The sequence below is a fragment of the Hetaerina americana genome, unplaced genomic scaffold (assembly GCF_022747635.1).
Source record: "Hetaerina americana unplaced genomic scaffold, ioHetAmer1.1.p SCAF_5, whole genome shotgun sequence".
NCBI lineage: Eukaryota > Metazoa > Arthropoda > Insecta > Odonata > Calopterygidae > Hetaerina > Hetaerina americana.
Genome location: NW_027287095.1, coordinates 77,950,376 through 77,964,840, shown reverse-complemented (window position 1 = coordinate 77,964,840; position 14,465 = coordinate 77,950,376). Strand labels below are relative to the sequence as shown.

The 14,465-nt window shown below is 34.8% G+C and overlaps 1 protein-coding gene across 2 annotated transcripts in view; it reads right to left on the bottom strand.

Annotated features, from left to right (window-relative positions):
• Positions 1 to 8,028: 8,028 nt before the first annotated feature.
• The window catches only part of LOC139694392 (uncharacterized), a 39,184-nt gene continuing 32,747 nt past the window's right edge, over positions 8,029 to 14,465 (bottom strand). The window contains exons 12-13 of one of the 2 annotated variants that reach the window (XM_071592922.1): positions 9,004 to 9,147; positions 8,029 to 8,684 (exon numbers count right to left, since the gene is read on the bottom strand). In XM_071592922.1, the coding sequence (XP_071449023.1) occupies positions 8,604 to 8,684; positions 9,004 to 9,147 (225 nt within the window). In that variant the 3' untranslated portion in view covers positions 8,029 to 8,603. Of the gene's footprint in view, positions 8,685 to 9,003; positions 9,148 to 11,422; positions 11,583 to 14,465 lie in introns of those variants that run through there. The other variant, XM_071592923.1, reaches the window with a different exon arrangement.

Below are 14,465 nucleotides of genomic sequence, written 5' to 3'. Positions count from 1 at the left end.
GCCCATAAGCCAAGCAGGTATCATAGTACACTAAAGGAAGGCCCGGGGTAACCTATTCCCTGCCCTCGTGTGTGTATGCTTTCGACCGATGGGGAGAGGAGTGAAGTCATTTCCGTGCTCCACCCCCTTCATCTTCCTTTGCAGTATCATAAGTTGATTAAAATTAACCACCATGTGGCTCAAAAAATGAACATAATTGGAGGTAATGAACTAACGTACGTAGTATACTATGTTGGAGAACCCTAAGATGAATATGAAAGCGGGAGTGAAATCTGTCCCAAGGGAAGCTTAACTTCTAATGAAGACGCTCGACAATCATATCTCCTGATCCAACGCTAGGCCTTGTAAGAAAAAAAGGACATGTTTTAAGACCTATGAGTAAATCCTTAAAGCTCCCATTCAATAACTAGTAATTCCGCAAATATTTTAGAAAATCTTTTCCTATTAGTATTGATAGGGGTACACGAAGCTTAGTAAAATTTTTAGCGATTACGCAGTGACACCTGAGACAATTGAGCGCCTTTATTTTTTTAAATTTGAGACAATGAAATTCGCATGCTAAAAATAATCGATTTGGTGAGAAAACACATGTACTTCAGTCTGATACCTGTACGACCCGAAATAATTTGGTGAGAAAGCTCGGCTGGTACAAGATACGTGTTTAGCGGAGAGAAACAACCGTCTTAACGGTAAATAATTCATTTTAGGATTCCTTTGACTCCAAAATTTCATTTATTTGGCGTATTGCGGTGTCTTCATTGAGATTCTGATGCGTTTGGCTTCGCGAAAGAAACCGGCGCTTCAAAGATTGCGTCCCGACCCTTCTTCGCCCCCCACCGTCCGCCAGCCCCCCTTTTCCTGGGTACTACATACCAATGTTATTTTCGTAAGCATAAGCGTGAAATCCGTCAAGCATTGGTTTATAATATATTATAATGCTAAAAATGACTTATATTTTCAGAAAACGATTTTATTTCCATTATTATGCAATAAGTTAATTCTTAATGCATCCTAGGGGATGTTGTCTTTCATAGCTGGAAATCATCCATCTGAATTTTTGCGTTCCGGCATTAAAACTTATCCATCAATACCTTACTTGGTGATGGTGAGCAAAGTCCTAATATTAATGTGTGAAATATTAAAGCTACAAAGTTATGGTGTGCAAGGATGTGAAACATCAACATCATTGGTGTGGAATGCAATGAATTCAAGTTTTTAAAATTACTGGCTGAGCAAGAGGCACTGTTTGTTTTCATCTATCTCAAGAGGATCAACCCTGATGATACTAGGGCTGCTATCAAGAAACTATTTAAACAATAGAACATGATAAAAATTTCTTAAGTACAAGAAGTTTGTGTGATTGAAACAGCAGAAGGATTTCACAAGAAGTAGAGAAATGTCTACAGACAAGATGATCATTCTATGGTGGGTACAAATGCACTTCATAAAATTGGCATGACTATGAAAATAATTTAGACAGAATATTCAACATGCAAAAGAAATCTACTTCAGAAGAGCTTGGAGAGGAAAGAATGCAAAGAAAACGGACGACAGAACGTCACAGAGAAAATAGAGACTTTATTAGACCAACATGAGCTTCATTCATTTATAACAGGACATGCTGGCATGAATATGAAGGGGAAGTCATCACAAATGAGGAAAAAGGAATTGGAAGAAAGAATGAAACTGGATGGGAAGAATAATAGAATATCAAGTAAGAGCAAAGCAAATTCATTTTTCTTGCTTTATGTTTGAAAATGTTTTCTAAAATTTTTCTTTCCTCTTCTGATGGACGATTACATCAGAGAGAAAGATGTAGCTAAGAATTCACAGGCTGTAAATGAGCACGCAGAAAATGTGAAGCTCATGGAAGGTTACATTAATATGCTGACTCAAATCAAAGAATCATTCCAGTCTCCTAGTTATGTTCTTGGTCAAAGAAAATCTTTGTCAGATAACAGAAAGCACTTTAGACACAAAATATGGCATTATCCCCTCTGCTTCAAATGGGTATCCTTAGTTATCCACTGGGTAGGCTGCTATTTCTCATTTATTATATACTATAATTGTTGAAATAAAATTATTTCTCTCATTAGGTTTAAAACAGTAAGTTTTTACTTTAATTTTAATTAACTGGCCATGGTTTCAACAAGTTTTCTCATTCTCAAAATAACTTCATTGGAGATATCACTGGCACCACATATGGTATACCTGTGTGTAGAAATTACATTTTCAGTCAGAAAATCAGTGTTCCTTCTGGAACTTATGTTGAAATTTTATGAATTACTATCTTCAACTTCATGGGCTGATATCAGAATACACCAAAAAGTCCCTCGGATGAAACTGTAATGCCTGCAAAGTCTCTTGTGGAGAAGCAATTTAAATTATAAGATTCATTGTTACTATTTCCATCAAGGTAAAACAAAAAACTAAAGAGGAACTCATAAACAGGAGTGTATCTACTTAGCAAGAACCATACATATTAAAAAATTCTGTGAAGTAGTGGAAGGGTTCTTTGCTTTTTCATTAGTGAATAATTGTTGAAAGGACCTCGAATTTTGGCAATTGGGAATACATATGATTTTTTAGATTGGTTTTCAATAGCCAATGATAGTGTTCATTACTACCATGGACCATCAACATTTTTTCAAAAAACCACCTAAGAATTCATAAATGAATTACTTCATGGTCTTTGTTTCAATGCTTATGTGATGTAATGTTGCCTAACCACTAATTCATGGGAGCATCAGATCATTCCCCTAAGCTACCATTAAACAATGGTAGCTTAGGGGAAAGGACTGGATCAGACATACTAATGACATCCGAGTAGAAAATTGAAGAGCTAAATTTAATTAAAGTACAGAAATCTAAAATACATCAGTGCTTATCAATACTCAAATCATGAACAAGTGAATATTTCAAGCATTGCCCTTCAGAATGAAAGCCATGGCATCAAAATTAAGAGTTACAAAAATTAGCTCAGAAACAAACATCAAGAGCATAGCTAAGAACATTTTCTCCATGCAGAAATCTTTAATAGACATTATAATAAAGAAATGTAAACTCATGCATTTAATTACAAACTCCACTACACATTAAAAAGAAAATATCCCAAAATACTTAAAATTACCCTTTTAGTCATCTTAGTGAGAGGACTCAATACTCTACTTTAAACTGTTATAACCAAAATTTTGGATACCAATAACAATAAACTAAAATAGCTTCTTAGATACAAAGGATAAAATATTACTGAAAAATTGTGTATATTCCATGCTAACTGTGATACTTGTAAAGTCACTTACATTGGCCAATAAAGAATTATTTTAACAAAATAAAGTTTTTATCATTACAAATACAAGAGACCTGATAAGTCTCAAAAAGAAAAACACTTTGATTGTAATAGATGGTGTTGCATAAGACATTTTAGAACTTATTAAATAAATGCCCAGTATGCTAAAGAGGAGCATGTGTGACTGAAATACACATTAATTATCTTCATCTTTCAAGTCCCCTTTTCACTTGTTTTGACATTTTACCTTAGCCATCCCACTTCTATTGGTTTGATAACAGCTGGGTTAAGTGGTGTAACGTGTGTGAGTTTTCTTTTCCTAAACTACTAAATTACTTGGGTGAGTTTTCTTTTCCTAAAGCTAGTGCTGGAATAGCATCCTCAAAAACCACTTTGGGGAACCCAGTATGATAAGCTTATGTGATTCTGATAAGTAGGATCTTGCATGGGACAAATATCCCAATAAACCACTTACTTTATTTTTGACTGCAAGTGTCGTAAGGGGATGTTCAGGTCCTTGGTAGAGATCTCCTAGCAAGCAGATGCTGGTGTGAAAATAAATTTTCTGCAAACAAACTTAGAGCTGATGAGAGCTTAATAAACTTCAGTGGAATCCTTGAGTTGCAGTGATCTCTGGATTTGGATTGATTTCTCCCCAAATCACTGCGCAAAAAATCTACTCCTGCTTGAACAGAACTAGCACAGTTATTAATTTAGGGGTTTCACTTTATCAAGACAAGTTTTAAAGAGTTCACAATTAGCATTTTGATTATTTTACCATTACGCATATATTATGAAACAGCATCATGAACTCACAATTTCCTAGGAGTGGCCATAGATTCAGATCATAATTTAGTCCTCAAGGCATGCAATATGAAATTCAAGATGATAAAAAGGGGAAGTTTGATGGACTGGAAAAGCTTTAACTGAGAGGAAAGGATGGAGAGGAGTACCAGAAGGCGGTTAAAATAATGAAATAATGGCAGCAGCAGTGAATAGGAAATGATTAAGAAGCAGTGGATTACAGAAGAGATAATCAGAAAGATGGAAAGAAAGTGGAGAATCTAAACACTTAATAAGAAAGTATAGATATAAATATTAAACGAAGTAAAAATCTAATATGGTGACATAAATGTGGTAGAATAGGGTGAGGATAAACTGTTCCAACTGCTCCAATTTGTGAACTCTTTTTTTAATGTTTAACTCAGCCCTTCCCTTATTTGAAAACCACATAGCCATTATTTTGCTTGCATTTATTCTAAGCCCATGAATCACATTGACATTCCAAAACGTTCAACAATGTTTGTAAACCCTTTGCTGACTGGCAAACTATGGCTTGATCATCAGCACTACTAACTGATTTTATGGATTCTCCTCAGGCTTTCATTCCTATCTCCAGTTCTTCCCATGGCTCTTTAACCATTCCTCCATGGGTGATAATGGACACCCCTATCTCACCCCTCTTCATAACACTGCTTGGCACGACTCTCCATCTGCCATCTGAATAGAAACTAACAAGTGAAAAATTGAACAAAATCTTCCAAACAAAAAACTCCACAAGATGACAACCTTGGAAGCCCTGCCTCTCCCACTGCCAGGTACAGCACATGGCCCAGAGAGTCAAATCCCATAGTTTCCAGGACTCATATGCAGATCTACATCCACCATAGTAGCATGGGATATTTAATGAAGTTGCTTTCCTTTTGCCTTCCACTATAGTGCTTTCAATCTGATATCATCACTCAAATGGCTGCCTCACTGGGGTCATACGACTTTGTAGCTAGGAGCTAGCACAGTAGCTACCTTACCGAGGTACACATGCAGTGTCAGCTCCTTTGGCCTGGCTCCTACCCTTCAACTTATTTGGCATGGGTGACCCTACCAGGAGCAATTATCATTTCTCCCACTCTAGGAGTCAACAGAATGTACCAGCCCTTTCACCACATCAAGCTTGCAGTCCATGGGAGAGAATTGGTTTATAACAATTGCAATGTTTGAAATGAATATTATTTTTATATGCTATGGACCAATCCAATCTATAGTTATTAGATGGGTAGCAAAAGGAGATGAAATATACAACCAGATTATATGCTTGCTCCGTGCATTTAGTGCTTCAGCTGAGTAACTGACTGCATTAATGAATGCACTGCAAAAGATAAGAATAGATAGGTGATTTATCAGAAACTTAGACGTCTCAGACTGCTCATGTACAGGAAGAAGTGGTATGGAGAAGCAAGGTGGGTAATGAAAGGCAGAGGATTGGCATACCTTTGCATTATCATCCATGTATTTCAGTATGCATGTGGAGAAAATGTTAATAGGGACATGGGAAAAACTGAAGGCAGGAATGAAAGTACTAGGGTGGTTAGAAAGGTTCTTGGAATCACCACCACATGTCAGCACTAGAGCAAAGATTTTCCTACGTAGTAATAGGTAATCCTTTATGAGTAAACACTTAATGTGTCAGTGCTCTAGGAGGAGATCTGTGCCATGGAAGCCTCTCTGTTGTCATTCTTGAGTAGTGAATTGTGAAGATGGAAAAAATTGAAATTCGAGCAGTGATTTAATACTAGTAAAAAAGGTATCTAAGCAAAGTGAATTCATGCAGACTTTCAGAATATTCTGGGGGACTCCGCTCCTTCATATTCAACTGCTACCAAGTGGACCAACGAGTTTAAGTTTGGTTGGGACAGCTTAGATGATGATCCACATAATGGTCTACCAAAATATGCCACTACCCCAAATATTATTGACAAAGTGCATAGAATGGTCATGGAGCATCGCTGACTGAAAGTGCAAGGTCTCACTGAAGCTGCAGGGATTCCAATGGAATGGCCATACCACATTTAACAGTGGAATTGGATATGAGAAAATTATCTGCTAGATAGGTGCCACATCTCTTGATGCAGGATCATAAACGTATCAGAATGGAGATTTCCAAACAATGTTTGACCCATTTTAAAAGCAACCAAGAGGAATTTATGCACTGGTTGGTGGCAACAGATGAAACTTGGGTTCACAAGAATACCCCAGAGACAAAACAGCAGTCAAAGCAATGGAGACATGTTGAATCACCACCACTGAAGAAAGAAAAGGCAATTTGGTCAGCCGGAAAGGTGATTGCTTGAGTTTTCTGGGATGCAAAATGGATTCTGCTGATAGATTATTTATCTAGTGGTCAAATAATTACTAGACAATACTACGCTAACCTCCTGCACCAACAAAAGCAAAAAATACAAGAAAAAAGGCCAGTTTTGCCAAGGAAGAAAGTTATTTTTCATCGAGAGACTGCATGCCCATACAGAAAAGCCATTGCTATGGCAAAAATACATGATCTAAAATATGAATTGTTGCCATGCCTGCCTAATTTGGCACCATCAGATTTCCATCTCTTCCCCAAGCTAAAATTTTCCTTTGTGGGCCAAGATTCTCTTCAAACAAAGAACTGACAGCTGAAGTAGATGGGTGTTTTGCAGGTCTGAGGGAATCTAATTTTCGAGATGGGATAAAGACATTGGAACATTGTTGGACCAAGTGCATTAGTGTACAGGGAGACTACATTGAAAAATAAAAGTTTCACAGAGGTAAGATGTTTATTTCTATTCCATTATGAGAACTTTTCTATTTACTATTGTAGTTGAAGAATTTATTGTTCAGTTAGAGTATTAGATATCCAGTGATCCAAAGAATTGCAATCATTACTGATTGCATGTAGAAGTTTCGGATGTCACCAACCCCTCTAGTCTAATACTCTTCTGCAATATCTCCATCATTTTGGCCCACACCACATGGTAAAATGCATTCTCAAAATCCAAAAAGCACACAAACACATCCAGGTTGTCTCCTATGCCCCTTTCTACTAGTATTCTCATCACTACAATGGCTTCAAATGACAGTTGTTTGCACTATTTTGCAAACTTCTTTTAATGATTCTTAAAACTAACTTTGCAGTAAGGGAAAAAAGATTATCATCCTATAGACCTTATAAGCAGCTAGTTTACACTTTTTTGTGATTGGAATCAAAATTGCTCTAAGGAAATCAACTGGCCATATTCATTTCTCATAAATACTGCCTATTAGTTCATAGAATACCTTCCTTCCATTTTTCCCTTAACTCCTATTTATTCTTTAGGCATATTTGCCCCTCCAACTGCCTAGTTTGACATCATCCCTCCAACGGTTTTTTTCTATCACGCAATGCAGTACTCCTGAACCGAGGCTATATTTATCTATAGCCTTGTCCGCAACTATTTCTTAACTGGTCGGTATAATGGTATAATCTCTTTACTATAAAGCTAGCTATTCAATGAGTTCTTTCCATCATCCTATTATTTCTACTGCCTGTATTAATACTGTATGTCTGTCTTATCCCTTAAGGTAGGTATAGATTTTCTCTCGCTACATCCTGGATATCCTCTGACCTTCTTATATAGTGCTTCTACTTTTCTTTGTATCTGAAACTTTTCCATATCCTCATTTTGATTTTTCCACCACATTTCCTTGACCCAATCAGTACATTCATTTCCATGTTTATGTTCTTCCATTTTATTCTTTCATTCATCCTCTTAAATATCTCTCCCATGAATCATGGCTCCTTATTTCTCTTATTCGCTACCATATACCATAACTGCAGTTTAGCCCATCCTTTGACCTAAGCTCTTTCTTATATTCCCTTAATAAAAAAATGTGAGAATTAATTAGCTGTATATTTACACTTTTAAAGGTAAGTAATTGACCACACATCTCCAACATTTATTGAAATGTCAAAACTCTTTACATAATTATTACTTAGAAATACAATAAAACATCTGTACAATAAATATTAATTTGAATATAAGATACACTGGAATTGGGCATATTGCCTTCTTAAATCATTATCTTAAGTACAGCAAATGAATAATCATTGAACCATTCAATGGGAAAAAAATCACAAACTAAGTCAATTAGAGTGAATTTTCCATTTCATTTCAGAGCAAAAAGAATGGATAATTCAATCATAAACCATTTCAACATTCAACAAATGCCAAAACACTTTTCACAACTTTTTCTTTAATGCAAGATTTTGGAAGTGGGCAGCTCTTAAAATGGAAGATAATAATAATAATATATGCACAACAATAACTGAATATCCACTACTGAGATCCAGTGACACACACTTAACTTTGCACTTCTTGATCCAGACTGCTGTCAAACAAACAGATATGGACAACTAAGCGCAAGCAAATATAGTAGGCTGTTCCCTGAGTGTACTCTGAATTTTCAATCAGAACAGAACTGATAACTCAGGTATGAAATTTCCTTCTCTTGCAAACATTCAGTGACAATAATTACACTTAGGATGACACTTTATTCCATTCACTCCACATTTACATCCACCACTTATATCACCCTTTCCCTGAAAATAATAATAATAACTTTGAAAACTAAGTATAACATGTTTCAAAATACATATCTGGGTAATTTTTAAATCCAAAACATAAGCATAAGTTTGAATTATTGTGGCATTTTACGATATTTTCCATGAGTTGTTTGAATAATGACCAATTAAAATATTATACACTAAAACTATAGTAAGATATACTTAATCCCAACATTTTAGGAGCTGATGGCCTAAGGAAGAATATTTGGTATGAAATGATGAAAATTGTTTCAACAACTAAATATACCTGTAATAATTGAAAACACAAGTCTATACTAATAGGTGGAATACTTACTCCAGGACCCCAGCGAGGACCTCTTGTGACCCAGCAAATTTCTGTCTTGCACATGGAGCATCGTAACCAATCACAGCCCCATTTCTTCATTAGAACTACTGCACAAGTAGGACATACAATAGCCTCTCCTCGTGTCACCATTTCCTGAAACAGCATGAGTTCATAGTAAAAATGACACTCCAACATCAAGTAATACAAATGAAAAGAAAACATATATATATATATATATAGAAGAATACTAGGTAGGTACATCTTTATATTTGAAAAAGTTTTTTCTCTGTTTAATCGTCTCTGATATATATGAAATAGATAGTACAGTAAGTATGCATTAGCTTCACCAAACCTGATTCCCCTGAAAGCTACAACACTAATAAGTGCTACATATGACAAATAAAAGTAGAATTCCAAGCCAGGGATATTAATTCAATTCCAGTCAAATCTGCTAAATGTAAGTAGGATTTAAGGGATTTGGTTTAAGAATGAGCCTGGCTAAAGTTCTCACAATTTTTGTTGTCTCTGGCATAACTTTATGGAATTTAGATAACATATTGAAATGAAATTATTGACTTTGTAGTTCCACACACTTTATTTAAAAACACTGTCCAGGTTTCGACATTGAGCATCATCATCAGGTGGTCCTCATAGAAGCAAACTTGGTGTATATTATTTCTGATCGGTGGGGGGGGGGGTCGGACGGAGGTAAAGGGGGGGTGGAGGGGTAAAAAGGTTAAAATGTAGCCAGGAGGAGAAGAGAATTATATCTTTTACAACTATTACAACTCCGAATATTTAAAAGTTCCCATTGCCTAATGGCGACAAATAATCCACCTAGCGAATATTTCTCAAAAAGCAATAAAAATTTTTTATACATAGAAAAAATTAAATGTGCGTTTTACAGTGGTTCATGCCTTAAGAACCTGACCTCTCACACTAAAGACAAAGTTCCCAAAGATGAGAGGAGTGGGGTGTATGAATTAAAGTGCTCAGAGTGTAACACAAAGTATATTGGGTAAACAGGACAAAAATTTAAAGAAAGGATAAAAGAACACCAAACATGTTTAAAGAATAAAAACATAACATCCCTCTTTGCAAATCACCTCAATTAGATTAACCACAAAAGTGATTTCATGACTAAATGTCTTAATTTTGAAAATAAAGGTCAAAGCTCGATGCTTTGGAGCAGTTCGAAATTTTGAAATGCATTCGTTGCAAGGATGAACTTGCCAATGAAATTTTGTATCCCTCCCACTCATCACTCCTTGACATACCACTCTTTCAAGTCAACAATTGACACCAAAGCATGTAATTCTCTTTTCCTCCCAGCAACATTTTAACCTCTCCACCCTCCCTCCCTCTTTGAACAATCCCCTTCCTCCGATCAGAAGGTATATATACCATATTTGCTATACGAGGACCACCTGATGATGACACTCAACGTTGAAACCTGGATCGTAATTTTAAATAAAGTGTGTGGAATTGCAAAGCCAATAATTTCATTTCATTTCAATGCTCACAATTTGGTAGGAACAGTTCTGCAATGAAGAATAGCACAATTTATGTTCATTTTTCAAGGTGTTATGAATATGTACCTTTACCCTTGGCCAATCTATAAAAATCTTTATAAAATGGCCTATTTCATGACTACCAAGACTAATTATATACACCAACACACAAATAGATATGGAGAAAGTACAATGACAACTCTAATCAACTATCAAGATAACCCAATTAATTCCTTAGATTATTTCAGCAAGTTATAAGGTTGAAAATTTTTATGCTCATAAGAAAAATAGCACAAATTGAATCTTGAAAAATTATTTGTGGTAAACTCATTCAGTTCTATTACAGAAAATATGCTGTATTTAGAAATAAAATATGTACCTGAGAGAGTACTGAATTTACAATTTGATAATTAATAAATAATACTGAGTATTGAGAAAGTTTGTGAAGTAATCAGATACAAGGTACTTAATACCTTTATTTTGAATGTAAACTGAAAAAAATGAAATAATTTGTGATTATTGAAAAATATTACCTGTTCATGAAATTAACAAAATTATGACCATGTCACTCATACGCTATCCAAGAAATTTTAGATCAACCTGCATTATAAATTGAGAATTCCTGCAATGATATTCTGTTAAATAAAATTTACATTAAATGTTTTGACTCACAATAAATAGGTTCTTACTTCTAATAAAATAAACAAAAGAAACAGTGAAACTGTATAACATAGGAATTACCATGTACTCAAAACTAATGCTGTGAACTACTCAATTCTTGGTTCTTTACCATTGCAGTAATGTCAGGAACACTAGATATGTTTAATATAATAAGTTGAGACATTAATTAAATTAGCGTATAAATAGAGCTGTATGATTGGTGAAGGTCTAGGTAGATGGGAATAAAACAAAATAAATTCACAAACACCTTTATTTATTGGACAGTTGGAATAGTATTACATTACGTATTAGGAGGCAATTGCAGTTACTGGCATATGCAGGAGTTTTCAAGTAGCATCCATACAATTGGTTGCCATTGCAAATCTTTGGGTATCCCACTGAAGTCAGAGGATTTCACTTTAACAAGAGAGAAAGAAATGAGGATAATGTGAGACAGAAGCTGTCAGGTGGAAGATTAAAAAAACCAAACGAAAATGACTGCACATCAAGAAAACTCACTTTAAATGGCTGCTGCAGAAAAAATATATGTACATTTCTCAAACACATATTTCAAGCAGGTAAAATTGATAAGTGTTGGGGAATCATGTACGTAGGTAGCTAAATTCAAAGAAATTTATTAGAAAAGCATAATTCAATCTTTAAAAACCCCTTTAACAAAGGGAAAATTATTTTCATTTCAACTCAAAAGAGTAATTATGCCAAATCACATACTGTTTGCTTATGTGTTTGTTATTATTTTTAAAATATTAGATCATTTTATCTTCTGATAAGGTTCCAGCAACAATCAAAACAAGTGAATAGTATCACTGTTGCAATGTAGATTTAAATAGTTACAAAGATAACCACAATATAATTATAGGCAAATCCCCAGTTATTACGATAGAGTTAACATCGTAAGTTTAAATACATAAGTACAATGAAGAGATGTTAATGATTATAAGATTCATCAAACACCATGTTATAATAATATTCAAATCATAATGGTTACTTCAGAGAACGCTTAAGCATCACAAAAGATGTTAAAATTACAACTGAGAATGTGCCAGCTGTGCCAACTGTGCCAGAAAGATATTAACCAAAGTAAAGAAAAAATGGTGGCAAAAACACATGTGAGAGAAAAACTAGAATACCAAATGCTGTTGTGAACTACATGAGTTAGAACTGGTGTCCTGGCTATTGTTTTTCATAAATAATAAATAGTCCACAGTTAAATTCCTTGAGTGTAGTACCTATGTATTTTCAAGATTGCATGTAGTACATCAATAATGTGAATGTTGTGCAGCACTGTAATTCATAGAAATCTCTAAAAGGAATCATAAAATAATGATGTAAGTATGGAAAAAAGAACATAAAATAGAAAAAGTTTTTATTCAGTACTTGATAATTTGAGTACAAAGAAAAAAACAAATGGCTGAGCTTATCCATTTCATAAGCATGTACGCTGGCATACTAGTCAAGGTTAAATGCAATAATATTTTGTTTCAAATCAAGTAGCTTGTGCACCAAGTGAAATCATTTAAGTCTATTAAGGCAATTGATGTTAAATGATTAATCATCAAATTAATCAAGATAAAGTGAACACAATTATTTAGCACCCTTAAATCATTTGAGTAGCAGTGAAACAAGTGGTTCAGCATAAAGCCACAAGTTCAAGGAGATCACATCTGCAGTGTTATTATTAGGAAATAAATAATGTTTATAACACAATTTCTATGAATATAATTATTAAACAATTATATTGAACCACAACAAGCACATAAATTTCATATTCAATGAAAAATTAATAAGCAATAAAGAGATTTAGACTTATTTAAATATCATTTATATTTAACTTAAGAATTTCCTAAAGAAAAGAACAACTAATGTAATTAATTACATGTTGCATACGGGCACACAGAAGGTACATGCAAGGCGCATCATGTTATTTCATTAATAATTAAGTGTTATGTATCCTAAACATCATCTCCAGGTCCATTACCTACTACTTGCTTATCTCAATTATTTATGTATGGCACATTTAATTGAGTGGTGGGTGGCAGCTTTTTAAGTGGAAAACTGTTTGATGGCAGCTAGGTTTGATAGGAATTAAGTTGAGGAATCAGTTTTTAGAAAGGGCAATTTAAGGGTCAAAATAAAAGAAGTTGGTGCTAGAGGTTGTCAAGGCAAATGAGATGGATGAGGTTTCACTTAACTGGGAATCGGAGTCATGTGCCCATATAGAAAAAGATGTCACTGATATGGTTTATTTGACCCTAAAAATAGTCTTGGAATCACAGAGGAAAGGAACTTATACTAAAGAAGGCCCACGAGGTTAGAGTATGAGGGAGAATTCATATTAATAAATGAAAAAGAAACACTTTGTTCCAATCCACCACTTTATTACAGGTACGACTAGTTTCGATGCTACGGCGTCATCCTCGGGTACCTGAGGATGACGCCGTAGCATCGAAACTAGTCGTACCTGTAATAAAGTGGTGGATTGGAACAAAGTGTTTCTTTTTCATTTATTAAAATGAACTTCCACAAAGTTGAGGCTGAAACTATTGAAATAATTAGAGAATTCATATGTCCATTGAGGTTCCTCTGAGTTTTCGAAATAATACATCTTTGAAGAAAAAGGGAATTTTTCCAGCATAAAATGAAAAAAACTTTAAGAAAGAGCCCAAGCAGCTGAGATTGAAGGCCTGGGGTCTGGAAAGAAAATGCAATAGTAATAAGAGACCTTCAGAGAGGGAGAAAAAAAGGAAATAGGAAGCTGACATCTATCGTGGCCATTAAAATGTTTATTAACTGAAGGAGTAAGAGAATGTGGAGTCTTTTTAAGAATTGATAAGTGTCAATGATTAACGGGGAATTGAAGAGACAAAGGGTTGGTGATGGAATTTGATGTATGCAGAAATGTGTTCAGTAAGATTTAATATTAGATGCGATTGGTTAACCTGGGTTGTTTGGTTTGAGTAGTTCCATAGCAAGTCAAAATGTGGAGTGCTGGGGAGGGAGATTTCACTAACTCTACAAAAAATTCTAATATAGGTTTACTTGGGTTGTCAATAATATTGACAAAAGAATTTAAGTTGAATTTTTGAAAATAGCAAGTACATTAACTCATTTATGAAAAATTAAAAAAGGAGATCCACTTATTATATAGATGGGTGCATAATTGCTCAGTGCAAACTACTGTATTGGGGTCTGCCAAGTGCTGTGCCCATTCCTCCCCTCTCCTTTCCAAAAAATTGACCCCAAGGGTAAACAAATCCAATGGTTCAACATACTCAGTTG